Genomic DNA, 19,155 nt, shown 5'->3' on the forward strand with positions numbered 1-19,155 from the left:
AATTTCTTTCTATCCAAGACCAATGTCCAAATGGAATGGGCTACCTGGAAGTATTGTGGTGGTGAAGTTCAGTGCCGTAGTATTATCGTTCATTCTTAACAGGTTAATCGGTGCTCGAGTCACTTTTGTTAAGAAGATTTTCTGCTGTAACCTGGGAGGTGGAGTCATTACAGTCAAAGCTTGAAACATCAAATGCATATATTATGAGTTGCAAACTACATCCAACTGTTCCTAAATACTTTCAACGAACACATCCAATTCTTGCTGTATATGTTAAAACTACCCAGCTTCAAGCTTTGCCTGCTCAGATGGCAGGCATTAAGGCTTTCCCTCGCTAAGCAAGTCACTGGTGATTGTGCGGCAAGTGTTCGCTGTGGTTTGCGCCATAGTCTCACTCTTGGCTACAGTGTTAGGAAGCAGGCAGTTGGTTGGCATGCGTTCTCAGCTCTCGCACTTGCCGATAGTGCCTGAAAACCAGTGGCTGGTCGGCTGTAGCCTTCACGTAGCCATTCTGTGTTCACGGTGTTGTCACAGTGGTGGTGAAAGCGGCAGTAGCTTTCGTTCTGGCCTCTCATTTTTCATGCGACATCACTGTTATGTGGGGAAACTACACTAACTGACGTTTGGTTCTTGGTTTTTCGCGGCCTCTGAAATCACCGCAAGCGGCTTCAAAACAGCACTAAAACTTCAGAAAAGAACTCTCCCTGCTCTCTAGCAAGGGTTGCCTGAATTGTCATTCCTTCACTGATTAAATTGCTCTGTTCTTGCGCACATTTTTGGCAAGATTTTATATTAAGAATTTTGGCTGTATTGAACTTTTTTTATGATTTTTTATCTGTTCACTGTAAAGAAGTGCGCTCGTACGTGCGTTGTCTAGTTTTTTTCTTGTGTTATGCTAATCTGTGGGCACCTTGGCAAATGGACAGATAAAACAAATGAATACCAGAGCACCGTCAAAACTTGAGGGGAACACAAACGTCATTAAAGAAAACACTTGTCTCTGAAAAAGAGGTGACAGCAGACGGAACTGTGACAAAGAGTGAGGAGGAAAGCTGACCATGGGGTAAATCCTCTGCTTCTTTAGTCTGGTTTTCATATAAGCTATCACTTTGAATAAACAAAAAATTCCAGGCTGTTATGATAAGAACATCTTTTTGTTGTGTGTTGCAGTCAGAATTAGTGCACTTGTGCTGTGTCAAATAAGACTTTGTTTTGTTGTTTCCTGGCTGGGCTACGAAGTCATGTGCTAAGGTGTACAGCTACTGGCACACAGCTATTGCTATCACTTCTTCCCACTGAAAGAGGAAAAAAAAACTCGGGGTGATCTTTACTTTTTTTGTTTCAGAAATAACTGCTATGTTTGCTTCATCACAGCATAGTTATGCAACAGATTTTTTTTTATTCGCGATGTTTGCCATGAGGCAAAATGAAAAAGAGAGTGAAAGTTAGAAGAAGGAGTGTAAACAAGCCTCGCTTAAAAAGTGGCAAAAGTTCTCGATAAAGCAATCATCATGAGTCCACTTGCGATACTCGCCTGCAATGTCCCATCGCTGGCCTACCCTCCTTGGGAAGCGTCGTCTCACGGAGACTGTAGGAGAGGGCAAGTCCACATCAAGTGTTTTTTGTCGCACCGGTCTGGCGCAGCACCACAATGAGGACGTTTGTCAGCCACTTCGAAACGTTTGTCACGCTACCGATGACGCACAGAGGGAGTCAGAGCACCTCCTACCCGAATCCGGCGCACAGATACCTCCTCCTCCCTAGTGAGACTCCGGGGGAGAGGGTATGAACACTGAGGAATTAGAGCGCGTGTTCGCTGACGTAAAGACTGTTTCTTGGAAGCATGGGACAGGAACGGATCTGTGGGAAGAGGGGAAGGTGGTGGGATGTCTGATGTGTCAACGTGTGTCATTGCATGAATATTATGTGGATCGCGAGCATGGCCGCGAATACAGTGTATACACACAGGACAGGGGTATTTTGTGCAAAGTTGGTGAATGGATTGTGTAATTTGGAATGTGTGCCGAACAGCATTAAGCTTCTTAAGGCCGGAAAGGGAGCCATTGTAAATGCAAACAATATCGAAAGTGGGTACGAGTGGAAGGGAAGCAATTGCATTGTGTATCGGTTGAAGCTCCAAGGCAAAGGGGGAGCAAGTATCCGAGTTATATGTAGCGCAAGAGTTAAGATGAGGATGGGAGGGACTGTCAACTGCGGTAACTCCCTGCAGTGCTGTGTGTCACGCATTGGTGTATATTACGCACCCTGAAGGCAGATGTGCGGCTGATATCGGCGTCGAAGCAGAGGAACGATTGTCTGTGAGTGCAACAACAAAGATGATTATCATTACATATACTCTGTCATGGTCCTGTTCAACACAGATGAATGTGTTTGTGCTGTAGCTTTTAATTACAGCCCCCTTGCGCAAGATTTTTACTGAGGGGGTATGGTGCATGCCTTGCAGTGTTCCACGCCTTGTGGGGGAGGACAGCGCACAAGAACTGTCATCTGCCACGTTGACGGGAAGCCAGCTGCCCCCAAGAATTGCGACATGGGCAAGAAGCCATTTGACACCGAGTCATGCAACATGAATGCCTGTGACGAAGGTGTGCCCCCTTTTCTTTTCCTTTTTATCATATTGATGTAATAGCATTAGGCCTCCCGTTCTGCAAAAAATCCAGTGTCAGTGTTGGCATTCTGAGTGAAAAAAATTCAGGGGGCCACTTTGTTGACCTAAAGTGCGGTGAGGCGAAAGCCTTTTGCGCGGTGTTGCTGCTTGTGTCACTGATGTGTGGTTAAGATGTTAATTAAGTACACAACTGTTTGTGAATCTTAAATTCTGGAGACACTGGAGGACGTTTGGGAGGCATCCGTCTGATTCGACGCCTTTCTGCAAACACTCTCCAGCGTCCTAGACAAGGAGAACTACATACGTGTTGGCAGGAAGTAGCGTAGCCATTAGCACGCTCGGCTGCGGAGCGGAAGGATGGTGGTTCGAATCTCATCGTGCACAAATACTTTTTTCTGGTCTGACTAGAAAAAGCGTGACACTTCTGCTGACCATCTTCTGCTGACAACCCTTTGTCGACAACTTTCTGTCGACAATGATGAGGCATTAAAGGCTTTCGCCTTAAAATCCCTGGAGAAGCAATGTGACCTTGTCGCGTCATCACAATCTTCCCACCGGATTGTGAACAAACTGACTGACCTGGCAGCTAGTGGCATTTAAATTAATGATTGGTTGCAAGAGGTCTCGCCAGAAGAGCAACCTGGGTTGCACAAGACACACCGGTGGTGGCACCTGCCATCCCAGGGTAGTGGCGCATTGCTTAACCGCTGCACCAGTGCGCCAGGAGTGGTATTAGGACTGGCATCTATGAATGTAAAGTCAAGAATCCCAAATTCCACACATATGGGCATTAACCGATTAACACTGTTGGTTTGGTTTGGTTTTATAGGGGTTTAACGTGCCAGAGCGACTCAGGCTATGAGGGACGCTGTAGTTAGGTGGTCAAAATTTCACAGTTGCGTCATACCCTTAACGGAGAGCTTAAGTTACCCCTATAGTTTTTTTTGTTTAACCCCTTGATGCTGAAACTATGAAGGAGTTGATTTAAAAAACCTTTACCTCCACATTATGCTAGCTACAGTGTACCCACATTCAAAGGCCAGTATAAAAAAATTTGTTAGCAACACTAAAGTTTGAAAACTGGTAGGTTGCCAGTTAGCTTTGCACTGGCAGGAGGGCATGTAGATGTGTAATGCTATTTATCTTGCACTCATGTATACAAGCCGTATGTATATATATTAGCTTTGTACTGCCAGGAGGGTGTGTATATAACTTCCCTTTACCGCCATAACTAAGGTTCACCTCGAAGGCTGCCTCAGCGTTAAGCCTAGGCTTGCATATTTTCCAGATGAAGTGATTATTAGGGGAGGCTGCAAGGACTCCAAGTATGGCTGCTGCCCTGATGGCATGACGCCCGCTGGTGCCAACTTTGAGGGCTGCCCTAAGGTCACCCCCATTGAGGGTGGCTGCAAAGCTACAGAGTTTGGCTGCTGCCTAGATGGTGTCACTGCTGCTTTCGGACCATTCATGTGAGCCTGCTTCTTGCCTTGTGTTCACAATCTGTTCTTTGTTTTCTCTGATTACCCAGTTTAGATGTAGGCCTAGTTGTTCCAAAACTGTGAAACCTAATCTGCATTCTCCATGACAGCACAGCTCATGCACGTGCTGCTAGTGATGAAGCATTTTCATCTCATATCCGGTTGAAAATGATGGCATTCTGCAGTGCATCAGTGCAATTCTGATTGCTTTTGTCCTGCATACCTGTGCTTTTTATTACTAGTTTAAAACGATTACATATTTACCACGTCAGAATAGTTCACCAGGATGGTAACTGAAGAAGCTGCATTTCATTTCAGAAGTTTCAGGCCTTCTAGCATTGAGAAGAAGTTATGTGCGACATGGGGTTGTCTTAATTGACAGCTCTGGAAATGATGCACATAGCTCAGTTTTAGCTGAAGCATGAAATACTGATAACCAGTTGTTTCAGTGGTGCCAAAAGCAACAAGGGGTGCTGTACTCGGAACGACAAAGGGTTGGGTCAAGTGAATTCGGGGAAGTTTGCAGGTAAACAGTAGGTGAAGTTGGAGCTGGATCAGCTAATTGAGATGGTGATGATGATGATAGTGGATTTTCCGAAGTGCTTGATGTCACGTTTGACCTGTGACATGAAACAGCGTCACAGTCACTGACTTGTGATGTGAAGCATTGTCATGTTACGTCATTGACCTCTGATGCGAAGATCTGTCTCGTCAAACCTCTGAGTAGTCCCTGGCTGACTCTTGTCTCACCATTCTTTGGCCTGTGCTTTCAGGAAGGGTTGCGAGAAGATATCCTTCTGCAACGGCACGCAGTTCGGCTGCTGCCCTGATGGCACAACTGCAGCGAAGGGCCCTGGTGATGAAGGCTGCTTCCCAGGTACTACCGAGGCTGCCCCCACCAACTGTAATGCGACTGAATGGGGCTGCTGTCCGGACGGTGTCACCGCCGCCACCGACTCGAATCAGACCAACTGCGCCGAGGCAACGACCATCACTGTTCTCCCGTGTGCTGATTCCCAGTTCGGGTGCTGCCCCGACAATGTGACGGCTGCGGATGGCCCAGGAGGCCTCAACTGCATAGAAGGGTCTGGCACTGAGGAGCCCTGCCACGCGACGACTCACGGCTGCTGTCCCGATGGATGGTCGGTGGCCCAGGGACCAAACAACGAGGGCTGTCCAGACATATTCCAAGTCACGCCTGATATGAACTGCTCTGTGTCAACCCACGGTTGCTGTCTGGACGGCATCATGCCAGCCTTGGGTCCAGAGGGACTAGGTTGTGACGAGGTTGAAGGAAGCGGAACTGAGCCACCAGACTGCGAGAACACGCTCTATGGATGCTGCCCCGATGGAAAGACGTCGGCAAGCGGTGCAGGCTTCGAAGGCTGCAGCAACTGCACCAACTCCACGTTTGGGTGTTGCCCTGATGGCATGACTGCTGCTGCTGGAGAGGCGTTTGAAGGATGCGCTGAGGGTTGTGAGGCCACGAAGTACGGCTGCTGTCCAGACAAGATCACAGCAGCTGAGGGACCCAATTTGGAAGGATGTGGAAACTGCACGGACTCACTGTACGGATGCTGTGAGGATAACACGACCTTCTCGCTGGGACCCAGTGGGGAGGGTTGCTGCATGGTGAGCGAATTGGGCTGTTGCCGTGACAACATCACAGCAGTCACCGAGGACGGATGCCTGTGCAATGGCACAACACATGGCTGCTGCCCAGACAACGTCACCATTGCCCTAGGTCCTGAGTACGTATGAATGGCCTCGACTGAGATGATGATTATGGTTTGGATAGGTCCTAGTTTATGCTAACTGGTTCATGGTCTTATATCTTTAAGAGTCACCTTGAAGAGACAGGACAACCAGCAAAGCAGACATACAGCTAGACAGTGTCTGTTTCATTATAAACATGCACTGTCTTTCAGCTTAACATTTTCATGTTTTCGTTTTAAGATCTAAAGGTCAATGAAGTGTATTAAGGGTGCGTTACGAGCTGTTTTCACTTCATGGGCTGTTGTTCCTAGCTGTGAGCTTTCTTAGAGAACGTCGGGAGTCTGTGTTAACTCTGGAAATGTAAAACAATGTGTGGAACATGATTTAATTATTTCGCACTAGATAACCTGAATGTAATGGCAGAGTGGCAAAACTTGATGAAACTGTTCATGTGCTTCTTCCTTGGCATTTATGAGGTCCGAATGTGTATATCTTGCTGACATGGAAAGTATGTCCAGTTTCATTTTTCAAATTGCTAACACTTTGGAAGAGTGTCGGAAAAGTTTAGCATTGAATAATTGTGTTTAAAACATCTAGTGAGGGAGAGGGGAAGAGGGAAGGAGAGAAAGAAGGTTGAATAGAAAAGTGGTCTATTTGACTGCCCTGCACTCGGGGAAGAAGAGGACATGTAGAAGAAAAAGGAACGGGCTAAGAGGCAAGGACATTACATACATGCTGCAGAGTCTCAAATCTGTCGCAGAGCATGACACCCCGAGAAACCTGAATGGTTCCTGGCAAGCCTTCAGCAAAAAAAGTTTAGTCAGTGAGAAGCACATGCAATGCCCCATTTTGCAAAGACGCCTCTGTCATTGCTACCGATGCTCTGTAGAGGAGTGTCAATCATTCACGCTTCTTGTTGTCACTTGAAACTTAACGGCCTGCATAACCTGAAGTTTGGGGCAGCATCTGAGGAGGACATGAACGAGCCAAGCTTGTTCTTGCTATTCTGCTTTTTGAGTCAATATCTAACATGGCGAATGAACTGAAGTTGGAAGGCATTCACGAATGGCATTCATTTACCTGTGCACCCAGCTTCGAGGGATGCACTTGCGAGCACTATCCCTTTGGCTGCTGTCCCGACAAGAAGTCGCCTGCTGAGGGTCCGGACTTTGAAGGCTGTGTCATCTGTACCAACACGACCTTTGGATGCTGTCCTGATGACATCACGGCTGCACTGGGCCCGAACTTTGAAGGTTGTGAAGGGTACGCAAGTCCACAACATTCCTTGTGGATATTCCGGTCATATACATTGTGGGGCTAGTTCGACCATTCGCCGAGTTCCTTGTGAGGCTAGCTGCCCAATGGTCAGCTTCCTTTGCCTATATAGCACTGCAGAGTGCTACATGAGTCAAAGATGATACCAGCAGCTTCAACAAGAAGCTAGATGCGTGAGGTTTTACAAATAGTTTAAAAACAATAGAGCCTGATATTTTGTGAGTTTTTATGGTGCAGTGTAAAATGTTTAGTAGCTGATGGGCTTCGCTCTAGGTGTGACATAGTGGCAGGGGCTCTCTAAAAAGCATAATTTTTCACTTCTAGACCCTGAACCTCTGCGGTAGGTGATGTGGAATAAACTTGCAGCCATATTCCACTGGCAGTCAGTGTCTTGAGTTCACAGTGAAGGAACAGTAAGTGCCATACTTTTAGGCTTTATAGGCTGTTAATAATGCTCGAAGTTTTAGAACCTATGCAGAAGGGACTTGAAGGAACCCCAAAGCAATCATCATGTGAGGTTGTTACCTGTGAAAGTCATTATGGTTAATAGCCTGCACCCTTTCTGCGTCCACGTAATCAGAAGCTTACATCATTCATAAACAGTTTTTAGGCCTGTAAGAATTTCTTGTTTTTTTTTTTGAACTTGTTCAATTACAGATACGAGACCAACTGCACCAACACCACGTTCGGCTGCTGTCCCGATGGACTGCAGGCAGCAGAGGGCGAAAACTTTGCTGGCTGTGCAGTGGCATGTGAGAGCACTCCGTTTGGCTGCTGCCCTGACGGATTGGCTCCGGCTTCGGGCATTGGCTTTGAGGGCTGTGACAACTGCAGCGAATCTCTGTATGGTTGCTGTGCTGACAACACTTCATTCGCCCTCGGCCCTGATGGTGAGGGCTGTTGCTTCCACACTGAGTTTGGCTGTTGCAATGACAACAAGACAGAGGCTCGGGGACCAGACCGTGCTGGCTGCAGCTGCCACACAACACCACATGGTTGCTGTCCCGATGGAATCGCTGTAGCACGTGGCCCCAGGTAGGGTTGGAATCTGAGTCTGTGTCACGGAGTAAGGTAGCCTAATGCATCGACTTAGGCATGCTTCAGTGCATTCGACACATGCTAATAATGCGTCCTTGATGTCACACACTCCGTGTTTTCCTGTGCTTCACTTCTATGCTCATCTCCTCTCACCAATGTCGATTTGTGTGCACTTTTCCTTTTCACCACCCTCTTCGCAGTTTGAATCGATGCATTACCTGTCTTTTCTGAAGGAAATGTCTACCTCAGCAACAGTTGTAACACACTCAACAGCATAGTGATTTTAATCATTCGCCCTGCCTGAGCACTGTTGCCTTGCTAGCCATGTTGCTGCCCAGCTAGAACACTACCACTGCTAAAGTTGCGAGGACGTCTATAAAATACGTAGTGAAGCTACAACACGATGAGCACTAGTCAAGTGTGCTTCTTAGCAGAGGCGTCTCTCGTGTCAGTTTTGCTCTGTGGCTTGTGTTCTACTCTGGAGTGCTTTCATTTTCTCTGCTTGTTTATTTATTTGTAATGTACTTCATGGGTTGGGTTGTACACTGTATAGTAGGGCAGTAAAACTGAAAAAGAAAAGCACATGCAGTGGGACTGTTCATCTGTAGCAAAGCAATTCATAGAAACCACTGAAGAAAGCTTTCCCCAATATGGCTCTGAAAACTGAAGAAAAATACACATATTCAGCCAGAAGATTAGGCACTACAAGACGTAAAAATGCGAAAGAATGCGTGGTGTAATGAGAGACTTTATAAACATGTAAAACAGAGCAAAGACTTTACATGAAAACCTGTATGTCAAAAGTGATATGCAGATCGCAGATTGAGAGGTGACTGACATGATCACATAAAAAGGGATGTGTGCACTCGTGCCTGTAATGTGCAATGCTAGTCTCTTATGTTGAGGAATAAAACACAAGTCTCAATATAAAGAGAGGTGTACGCTCTGCTCGTAAGCTGCACGTCTTAAACCTTTACATTCAGGTGTAAGATCTACATTTCTAGAGTCAACGCTTGATAATTCGAACTAGAAGGGGATTGAAAATGAGTTTTGCCAAGTTTGAAATATGGGCAACTCCTTTAATTACTAATACAGTTGGTGCAGACAGGCCTGACTACATTTCAAATAAACTAGTATACATTGAACTAAATGAGTTCAAACTAACAGTGATCCACTGCAGATGATGTTGTACAAGTGTAAATACATGTGTCCCTCAGTATGAAGAAAAATGTAACCTCTTCTCATGCTGCATGATTACTAGAGAGCTAAATTCGGTTTAACGCTGTTGCACACTTCTCCCATGGCCAGGTATTATGGGTGCACCTGCCACAACTACCCATACGGTTGCTGCCAGGACAGGCACACGCCAGCTGGCGGTCCCAACTTTGAAGGGTGCATCTGTTCACGGCTCCTCTACGGCTGCTGTCCCGACGACTACACTCCGGCTGAAGGCCCCGACATGGCGGGTTGTCCGTGCTCGATCATGGAATTTGGCTGCTGCCTCGACCAGCGCACGCCTGCCCGGGGACCCAACCTGGGTGGGTGTGGCTGCGAGACCATGCCATACGGATGCTGTCCTGACCAGGTGGGCAGATAGGAAGCTTCTCCTCATTGTGAGCTCACATCTGGCCTTGAGGGAGAGCAAGCTCTTGGATAGAGCACTTGTCTTATGATTCAGTAGTCACTGCAATGGAACAAAGCCACAGCAGTGGCTAAGTGTCTGTGGCATTTGGCTACTGATCCCACGGTCACAGGATCAAATCTGGGCCGGGTGGTTGCATTTATGATGCCGGCAAGATGCAAAAGCACCCGTGTGCTGTGCAATATAAGCACACGTTAAACAACCCCAGATGGCGTAAATTTTGGAGCACTCCACTATGCCATCCCTCACAGCCTGCATGTCACTTTGCGACATTATATCCCACATACCATACCACGTAATGGCAGCAACCTTCTGTGGCCAGGGTTAGCAATATATTAAAATTTGAGCTTGGGTTAGTTGGTTCATATTTGAAACATTAGAGGGCAGCACAAAAAATGGCACAGAACACAGCAAAGGCACAGAACACAGGATGGGTACTGTCCTATGTTCTTTGTCCCATCTGTGTTCTGCGCCATTTTTTGCTCTGCCCTCTAATGTTAGCAGTATAAGCTGGGGGACCGCCAGGCATGGAGTATGCACGAGAGTACTATAAGGTTGCGCCAAGGAGTATGTCCTTTTCTGAAGATAACAGCAGCATCAATATCAGCTTTTGTGGGATTGGAAACACTTCTACAGGATCAATCTCTCAGGCATTCACAGATGAGGACGCTGTCGTCGTTTCACTTTCATACAGTGTAGCAGTTTTTAGGGGGCCAGAAAATTTATTCTCCACAACATCCTGTTGCATACTGCTACACTCAAGTTCTGGCACTTTTATGAGGCTGACATTTAAATAATTCCGAGACCTGCACTTCTGATATTCGCATAGTGGAGGCTTTTGTGTTGTATTGTGCTGTATTCCAGTTCTGATTGCTGGATGTGACAGTGAGAGTCAAGTGCGCACAAAATGCAGAGAGGGACTTCTGGGGCATGAAGATCATTGCTGTCTGCGTTTATTCAGTTGAGACATTCCCTTCAAATTGATTTTAGACATAGCAGCCTCTGTAGTATAGTTACTGTTATGGTTATAACTGTCTATTATATTGTGAATAACTGAGATGTATTGAGCATGTGAGAAGATTAGACTCTGTTCCTTGCTCTCCTGTGTGATTGGCCGCGTGCTTTGCCTTTCTGGCAACTGCTTTCAGCAAACACCGGCCCGGGGTCCTGGTTTCGGTGGTTGCCCCTGCACCGCAATGCCCTACGGCTGCTGCGCTGACCGTCACACTGCTGCACAGGGGCCAGATGGCAGGGGCTGCGAGTGCGAGAAGCTGCTCTTTGGGTGCGTCTTGTCCTGTTTCTTCTCTCGGGTAGACTTTGACAAGTTTATGATGTCACCGTTGTATTAGCAGTTGTAGCAGTAGGAGTGGTGTGTCATAACAAGGAAGTCACTGCATGGTCTGGCCACTTCAAGCTCACATATGATTATCTTCCGACCAGTCAGAATTAAACACATCTGTCATGAGTTCTTCTAATGGCCACTGAAAATGTACGCTTGGTGGTCACATCATCTTTGATCAAAATCGTTGTCCCTCACTGTCATTACTTGCTCTCGGAGACAGTTTCCAGTCTGGTGGGATGTCTGGTGGGTTTCAGTTTTACCATCAGCTCATAGCACTTCTGTTCACAAATATGTCTGGCTCATCTGGCAATGTTGTTATGAGTTGCAGGAATTTGCACACCTTCTCTGTTAGGCACTTCTCATATCATATATTACTGTATTTAATCAAATGTACCATGAGTTCTGTTTTACTGTTAATGGAAGTGGAAAGTCACCACTTGAATTGAGTTTTGATTGAATGAATGTTATTGAATAGCTGAATCAGTAGAACTGATTAAGTGAATCGATGCAATTAATGCTTGAGAATTACTTGCCACATGCGTGACTTGTACACATACTGTCTACACTTTCTATCCGTAAAGCAACTCAGGTAAGCTCAGGTAAGTTTGGAGTAGCACTTCGCAAGCTGCATTCAATGGGAGGAAGCCCGGGTAAATTCGGAGGAGCGTCACGCCACCTGTGCAAGAAGTTGCTTGGGAAGAGCAACGTGGGTTGGTCAGTCCCTATGAGTGGCTGTGACAGAAACAGCCACCTGCCAGTGCAGTGGCGTGTCTCTTAGCCACTGGGCCATAGATGGCATGGGGAGTTTCTGCCATCTATGAATGTTAAGTAGAGAATGACCAATTGTGCATATATAGGCTTTAAACCACGGCGGTCTGAATGGTGTGGTTTGATGGCCAACGCGAAGTAAGTTCCACAAATGCACAGAATACCACAGAGCCAATGAAACTTCCTTGGGCGTCCCACAGATGTCCTAAACATCCACAGGACATCCAAGGGAGTGTCATTGTCCGTTGGGGACATAACCAACCACAAGCACACCAATGAAAACAGCAGTAGTGCACAAGGGTTTTGCATTCATAGCATGCTAGGAGACTTAAGTGCCCCCAGTGTTTTTCAATAATTGAGCCATTTTCTTCTGTTCAGCACTGGCACAAGTGATCCCTGCATTACAGTCACGGTTGTGCTCTGTCCAGGTGCTGTCCTGATGGCCGCACGCCGGCCACGGGTCCGAGCCTGACTGGCTGCACTTGTCATCACTATCCACACGGTTGTTGTCCCGATGGACGAACGCCGGCCCGGGGTCCAGATGCCGATGGCTGCACCTGTGCCCTGACTGCATATGGCTGCTGCCCTGACGGTGTCACGGCTGCAAGAGGACGCCACTTTGAGGGCTGTCCAGACAAGGTCATTGTCCCTGCCAGGAATGTCAGCGCCAGTGAGTACCATCTTCTTTGCCTATGACACGGAGAAAAAATTTAAATTGGCTTGTGTCGATAGATCACTGCATCCTAATGGCAAAGGAACTATATGTATTTTCACCGAAAATGGAGCTTTTGTGAAGCAGAAAAGGTCAAGAAATGAAACACAGGTGTCACTGCCACTGGCCATTCCTACAAGCAATCTGCGGTGCATCTAGCAGTCTTTTGAGCATGGATCTCATAGGCTGGGCATTACCATTCACTTCCAAATGTCACGAGAGAGCTTTTTTAGCCTCGATTTCATGAGTTTTAATCAAGTGGCACAGAAAAAAATGTCCCATTTTGTAATCAAATTTTCTTAGCAACAAATGCATCTTTTGCTTCTGGACAAACAGCAGCATAGTGAGAAAGAGCCATAAAGCCAATTTGTATTGATAACAAAAATTGGAGGAAATTGTCCTTCATGTCCCTTGAAGTCAGTAAAGAGGATGCAAGACAGGCAGAAATGTTGATTTCTTGCCATAATTTTTGCCTTGTCCAACTCATTTTTTGCTGCTTTACCTGCCAACTAACTTGTCTCAATTTTTCACCCTTATTAAATTTTGTGCTTACTTTTTTAAGCTTGGATCAGTTGTAGGACTAGTTGCAAAAAATTTTCAGATTGCTTTTTTCTTTCAAGTGTATTGATGAGTAGACCTAATCTAATGCTATAAAAGTGACAGTTCTGAACTAGTTTCAGATAGAAATTATTAGAAAGAAAAATGGTAACCCTACCTTTGCAACTATGTTCAAGTATTCGTGCTGTGGACTCTTCATAGGCACCTAAGTTTTTGCCATCTTTCAGGCGTATGTGGCCTTCCCGAAGACCTTGGCCCATGCCGAAACTACACAGTCAACTGGTTCTTCAGCGTTGCTGACGGCCGCTGCAACCGGTTTTGGTATGGCGGCTGTGACGGCAACGAAAACCGATTCAACTCTGAAGAAGAGTGCGAGAACACCTGTGTCAAACCAGAAGGACCTGGTGAGGAAGTGACCGATGTATGCCTGACTTCAAGCTGAATTAGCTTCATTTTTTATTTGCACGGTGCTAAGCAGCAGCTGCCAAGAAAAGTTGGAAATCGTTTAGTCCTTCAAGTGGTGATATCATTAAATAGCATAGCTATTGCTGGTGCCTTTGTCATTCTGAAGTCTGTACAAAAAAGCTTCAGGCGTTTTCTTTTAGAGCAAAGCATGTGAGAGAACTATGACCTGTACAAACTTGCTCTATCTTGTTGTTATTCCTCCTGCAGATGCCTGCCAGCTCCCCAAGGTAGTAGGCCCTTGCGATGGCCAGTACGAGCACTGGTACTTCGATGCATCAACTCGCACCTGTGAGTCATTCATGTATGGAGGGTGCCTTGGAAACAACAACCGCTTTGTCAGCAAAGACCTCTGTGAACAGACCTGTCTGCATCAAGAGACATTGGGTGAGTGGTTATGTAGTTGAACCTCGTTATAATGAAATGGTTTATAACGAAATATTGGATATAATGAAGGAATGATGACTGCCCTTGGAAACTCGGTCTGTGCGGCTATAACGAAGCTACGGCTATAATGAAACAGTCACCAGGACTCTTCAGCTTCAATTTAATGAGGTTAAACTGTATTTCTTGAAAAGTTTTTTCCTTTTTATTCTTTGTATGACATTAAATACAAAACCACTTTGTTTCACAGGAGCAGCTTGAAGGGCAAGTGCCAAAAGGGCAAGTGCTTCAAACTGAAAAAAATTACTAAAATTGGTAGAAACACAGAAAAAAACTAGGAGAGACTGTATTTCAGTCTCACTGAGTGTTGTCACTTCACATCCGCTGCTGTTGCGGGTTTGTCGGGCTCAATGTGCTATATGTGTTGTATGTGCTAGTTTCAGATTCAGATTTGGTACCCGGCCAGTACTTCCAAGTTGGAAGACCCATCACTGTCATCTCCAGAAAAGTAGACCGCATGTGCAGCCATAACGAAATGACCACGTACAGCTGTACTCCTCGGTGTGAACAGAGTGAACAAAGTGGAGCATGATAATGTCACAAGAATGCTGCCAATGAAACAAATGAGAAAGTGCTAATCAAGATAAAAATCGCTTTTGTTCACCTCTACAAGAAAGCACAAGGTAGTAAATAACAAGATATGCTGAAGAGGGAGAAAATCAGTACCTATTTCTTCTGCAAAGCAGTTTTTGTGAGTCTCAAGACATGAGGCCAACACCACACAAGCGCCTACTTTCGGTATGGTGTGAAACCTCGAACACACAATCATCAATGTCCATGTCACTGCCGTATCCATCAACCATCAAAGGGTCAGTATATACTCCAGGACCAGGTCATTGGTTCAAGTGGGTGTGTATGTCGAGGCACGGCATGGTAGTTACCCAACACGTGGGTGATGTGGGCCACCGAAAGCGGCCATGGTGTGTACAATCAACTGTCGCTAATTTGAACGTCCTGTTTATTTGCACTGACTCTATATATATTTGAACTAATTACCAGTCCCCCTCCGATTTGAAGTCATTGAGTAGAGTGCATTTCTTTGAAGTAAGAGTTATAAAAAGGGCTTGTGTAAAATGTGAAGAGCGCATATTTTTTTGAAGCATTTATGAAGGTGGAAAAAAAATGTTCTCACACAAAAACTGAAACTCTCTTGATAAACTGCTGCAGATGTGTACTAGCAGTAAAACAGTTATGTATCATTGTGTCGAATTTGGTTTTCTTACATCTCGTACAGTCGAGCCCACTTATAATGGCTGCAGTTGTAACGAACGCTTGGTTATTACAAACGAGGGTGGAGCTACCGTCACAATATGTATTACAGCAGTGGCGCTGCATCTCAGATATAACGAACAACCACGGCCGCACAACTCGGTTAGAGCGAATGCGAAGGCGCCATAAACTCGACTCTGCTGTCGAAAGATTCGCCCTTACCGCCAGCGCGACAGACGCACTGACCCTTAAGCCCATCTCCCCAATTCGAGAAAAAAAAACAGGTGCGCCAGAAAGCAATCGAAACGGAGCACTTTTTCTGCCACTGAATGCGATGTGCAAGATTTTAGCCACTGGACATGGGCATCATTTACGCACTCAAGGCTTCTTATCGACGGCGCGTAATCCAGCGGATGCTGATTTCAATTGCGAGATCAGGTGCCGATGCTCCATTTCGGATCTTCTTGTTTGACGCTGTGGCAATGCTTAAGGCCTCTTGGATTGAGCTAACTGTGGAGAGCATCGCGAACTGTTTCCGTAAGGTGGGGTCTATGGGCCCATGAACGATGGAGGAGGTTGTCTGACACAAATTAATTTGTGGCAACGCACCATTGACATGCAACTGGCCATACCTGATGTTGCTTGGAACGACTTTGTGGGTGCGGACAATGACGCTGAGATAGCGGAGCCATAGTGCGCGTGAAGTGCGAGCAACCGAAGGCGAAGACTCTGACAAAGACGTCGAGTATGATGACTGGCTGCTAGTTGCCAGGAGGGCTTCAACAGCGGTTAGTTACATCACGTCCCTGAAACAGTTTGTTGCCAGCAAGGGCTTTGAAGAGGAGCATGTGGCCGCTCTGGACAGGCTAGAAAACGCCGTAATAGGGTGTGCTTTGAAAAAGGAGATGCAGGTCGCAGACTTTTTTAAGAACTAAACATTGTCTTTGCTTGATCTTGGATTTTCGTCTGCATATTATGAGAAGTTCACTTACTACGAACTTCGGATATAACGAACGCAATCAGCGTGACCATCAGGTTCGTTATATGTGGGCTCAACTGTATACTATTTGTACAAGCTGCTCACCTTAGCACATGCAGCTAGAAATATTTTGATGGGCAGAGGAGCTATGTCCAGAGTTTACGTGAGGGAAGGGAATGATGAGAATACTGAGTTGTCTTTTATTCGGGTTGAGCACACCTCAGAGAGAAAAATCAAGAGTAGAAAAACGGATCAGAACGAGGCGTATGCTATTTTGATAATAGATGACTGCTGTCTTTTTTTGGGGGGGGGGGGGGGGGGGGGGTAACACAATAGATTCCAAGAGAAGACAAACATAGCAAGGGGCGTCAGAGTCAGGTGGGTGGGTGAGATTAGGAAGCTTGAGGCAATAAGATGGCTGTTGTTAGTGCAAGGGGGGGGAGTGAATAGCACTGCGAGATGCCGTTGTCCCGCAGTGCATGTGATCTAACGTTAGTGATCATAGTAGTGATGATGATGCGATTCCTGGGAGGGAAGGGAGGTTGTGGCTTTAGCCCTCTTGACTGTCCCCTAGCTACGCCTTTCCCTGAGGATTAAGCAGCTCTGCCTTTTAATGACTTCTTGCAAGCATTCTAACTTTTGCTCGAAAAGGCAAGCTCATTCATTAGTCACTAATTTTAGTGCAAAAGCATTACATCGTGAGGTCTAACTGGCTCACTGAGTTTGTGTGAAGCTTGACCTTGAGGGTGACCTCGGCCCATGAAGAAATAAAATAAACATAAATAAATACTGCCATGACTGGGTGTCAAACCTGCAGCAGCACGAACAGATCAGCTTCGCTGGCCATTGCACGATAGCTCTGTGCTATTGCCGCAGCCAGTCACGTCTCGTGTTAAACTGCAGCGCACTCTCGTGCTGTACATTGCACATCGTTGTCTTCATAAACTTCCATCTGCCGCGTGAACAGATCAAATCAGCTCTACCTCGATGAGAGCTTAACCTGAGTCTGATATCGTCGCCAGACGTGCCGATGACCCAGGAAAGCAAAGCCATGAGGAAATCAGGCCAAACACATGCTTTCGCACACCTACTCAGTTTAACTACATTAAAACCGTACCACTTTTTTTTTCTTCCAGACCCATGTGAACAGTCGGTTGCACCTGGATCTTGTAGGGGCTCATATACACGGTTTTACTATGACCGGCAGGAAAACCGATGCAAGCAGTTCACTTACGGTGGCTGTCAGGGTAACGCCAACAACTTTGCCACCGAAGAAGAATGCTCCGAACGATGCGTCTCTCTCAGTGCACAGGGTGAGCTTTTGTGCATGTGAACATCTCACCAGTCACTTCAGGGTTCTTAACTGTAGACACACTTTTGCTTCAGCAAGACAGAGAAAAAAATGTTGTTCCTTGATGTGACAGCCACATTAGTTATCATTGCTTATCTGACCTCTTATATAAGGTGACAGATGTAATGCTTATTGTGTGAGACACACTTGCTGTATTTCTTTGTAGGAATTGTAGATTGATTACAGCATTTCAACACCATTTGTGAGCATATTATCGGTGGGCAAGGATCGTATCATGACTCTGTGTGAACACTTAGGCAGCTGCTACTGGAATATGTTTGTCATTCAGCTGTGAATTGTGAATCACTATCTTTATTTTCGAGGTTATTTCCTTCTTTGCTTATACTTTCAACTAGCTGCCATCATTGCCAGTAAGATTTCCTACACTGTTAGCAGTAATCGTCAGCACTTTTATTTCTGGTATTTTTGTGAAGTAAAGGTGACCTCAATATGAAAGGGAACAGTAGTCGCTTTGCTCACAAGGACAAGTTATGTTGTTACTTCTACTCTGAATTTGAAAATACCGATGTCATGGACATACGAAGGGAGCCTACAGTCAGCCAGGGAGCATAGGGGAAAGTTTCTATTCTTTCTTTAGTTTGTGGTGTTGATTGATGGGAAATTAATAGTGTAATTATTTTTCGCTGAAAGATAATTGATTAAAAAGCAGAAAAAAAACAACAGGGCACTGGTGGGATGTGAAGCCACGACCTCCGAATTCGGAGGGGTAATCATTGCTTGAGTGCAGATCATGTGCTCCTTTTAATATTGGATCTACCTGTATACAGCCTTTTGTATAACAGTACATTTTCCTCCTTTTTTTTTTTTTTTTTTCGTTATGTATAGCTGTGTAACGTTAAGAGATCGGAAGTGGGCGTAGTGGGTGAGAGAACAAACACGGGTTAATGACATCCTGGTCGAAATCAAGAGGAAGAAGTGGGCTTGGGCAGGGCATGGGATGCGAAGGCAAGATAACCGCTGGTCCTTAAGGGTAACGGAGTGGATTCCAAGAGAAGGTAAGCGTAGCAGGGGGGCAGCGGAAAGTTAGGTGGGCAGATGAGATTAAGAAGTTAGCAGGGATACAGTGGCCGCAACTGGCAAAGGACAGGGTTAATTGGAGAGACATGGGAGAAGCCTTTGCCCTGCAGTGGGCGTAGTCAGGCTGATGATGATGATGATGTATAGCTGCTGAAGGAAAGTTAATGCCATTGTGCTTTGAGCTTGTGATTAACTTTCACTCATTGCTGTGCAGAAATCTGCATCCTATCCAAGGAGGTAGGCCAGTGCCTGTCGGAAGACCGCAAGTGGTACTACGACTATATGGAGGGACTCTGCAAGGAGTTTGTCTACACAGGTTGCCAGGGCAACCGAAACCGTTTCAACACTCGTGAGCAATGCGAGCGCATGTGCAACTCCACCAGGGTGGCCGGTAAGTCTGCCACACCTGCTTGGTTGATTGTATGACGAGCTTCTATGGTTGAAGCAACATATTGTATTTACTTGCATAATGAACGCACTTTATTTACTCGCATAACAAACGCGCTTTCTATTC

General features: G+C 46.0%; 1 protein-coding gene across 8 annotated transcripts in view; it reads left to right on the forward strand.

Annotated features, from left to right (window-relative positions):
• The window catches only part of Ppn (proteoglycan-like sulfated glycoprotein papilin), a 210,705-nt gene that overhangs the window by 145,101 nt on the left and 46,449 nt on the right, over positions 1 to 19,155 (forward strand). For all 8 annotated transcript variants that reach the window (XM_089556313.1, XM_089556321.1, XM_089556319.1 and 5 more), the window contains 12 exons: positions 2,465 to 2,606; positions 3,918 to 4,098; positions 4,881 to 5,858; positions 6,916 to 7,086; positions 7,756 to 8,133; positions 9,445 to 9,721; positions 10,927 to 11,060; positions 12,317 to 12,558; positions 13,386 to 13,562; positions 13,831 to 14,007; positions 17,389 to 17,565; positions 18,856 to 19,032. In XM_089556313.1, the coding sequence (XP_089412439.1) occupies positions 2,465 to 2,606; positions 3,918 to 4,098; positions 4,881 to 5,858; positions 6,916 to 7,086; positions 7,756 to 8,133; positions 9,445 to 9,721; positions 10,927 to 11,060; positions 12,317 to 12,558; positions 13,386 to 13,562; positions 13,831 to 14,007; positions 17,389 to 17,565; positions 18,856 to 19,032 (3,211 nt within the window). The remainder of the gene's footprint in view (positions 1 to 2,464; positions 2,607 to 3,917; positions 4,099 to 4,880; positions 5,859 to 6,915; positions 7,087 to 7,755; positions 8,134 to 9,444; positions 9,722 to 10,926; positions 11,061 to 12,316; positions 12,559 to 13,385; positions 13,563 to 13,830; positions 14,008 to 17,388; positions 17,566 to 18,855; positions 19,033 to 19,155) is intronic.

This window comes from Amblyomma mixtum, chromosome 8 (genome assembly GCF_055824585.1).
Source record: "Amblyomma mixtum isolate Tamu chromosome 8, ASM5582458v1, whole genome shotgun sequence".
In the NCBI taxonomy this organism is placed as follows: domain Eukaryota; kingdom Metazoa; phylum Arthropoda; class Arachnida; order Ixodida; family Ixodidae; genus Amblyomma; species Amblyomma mixtum.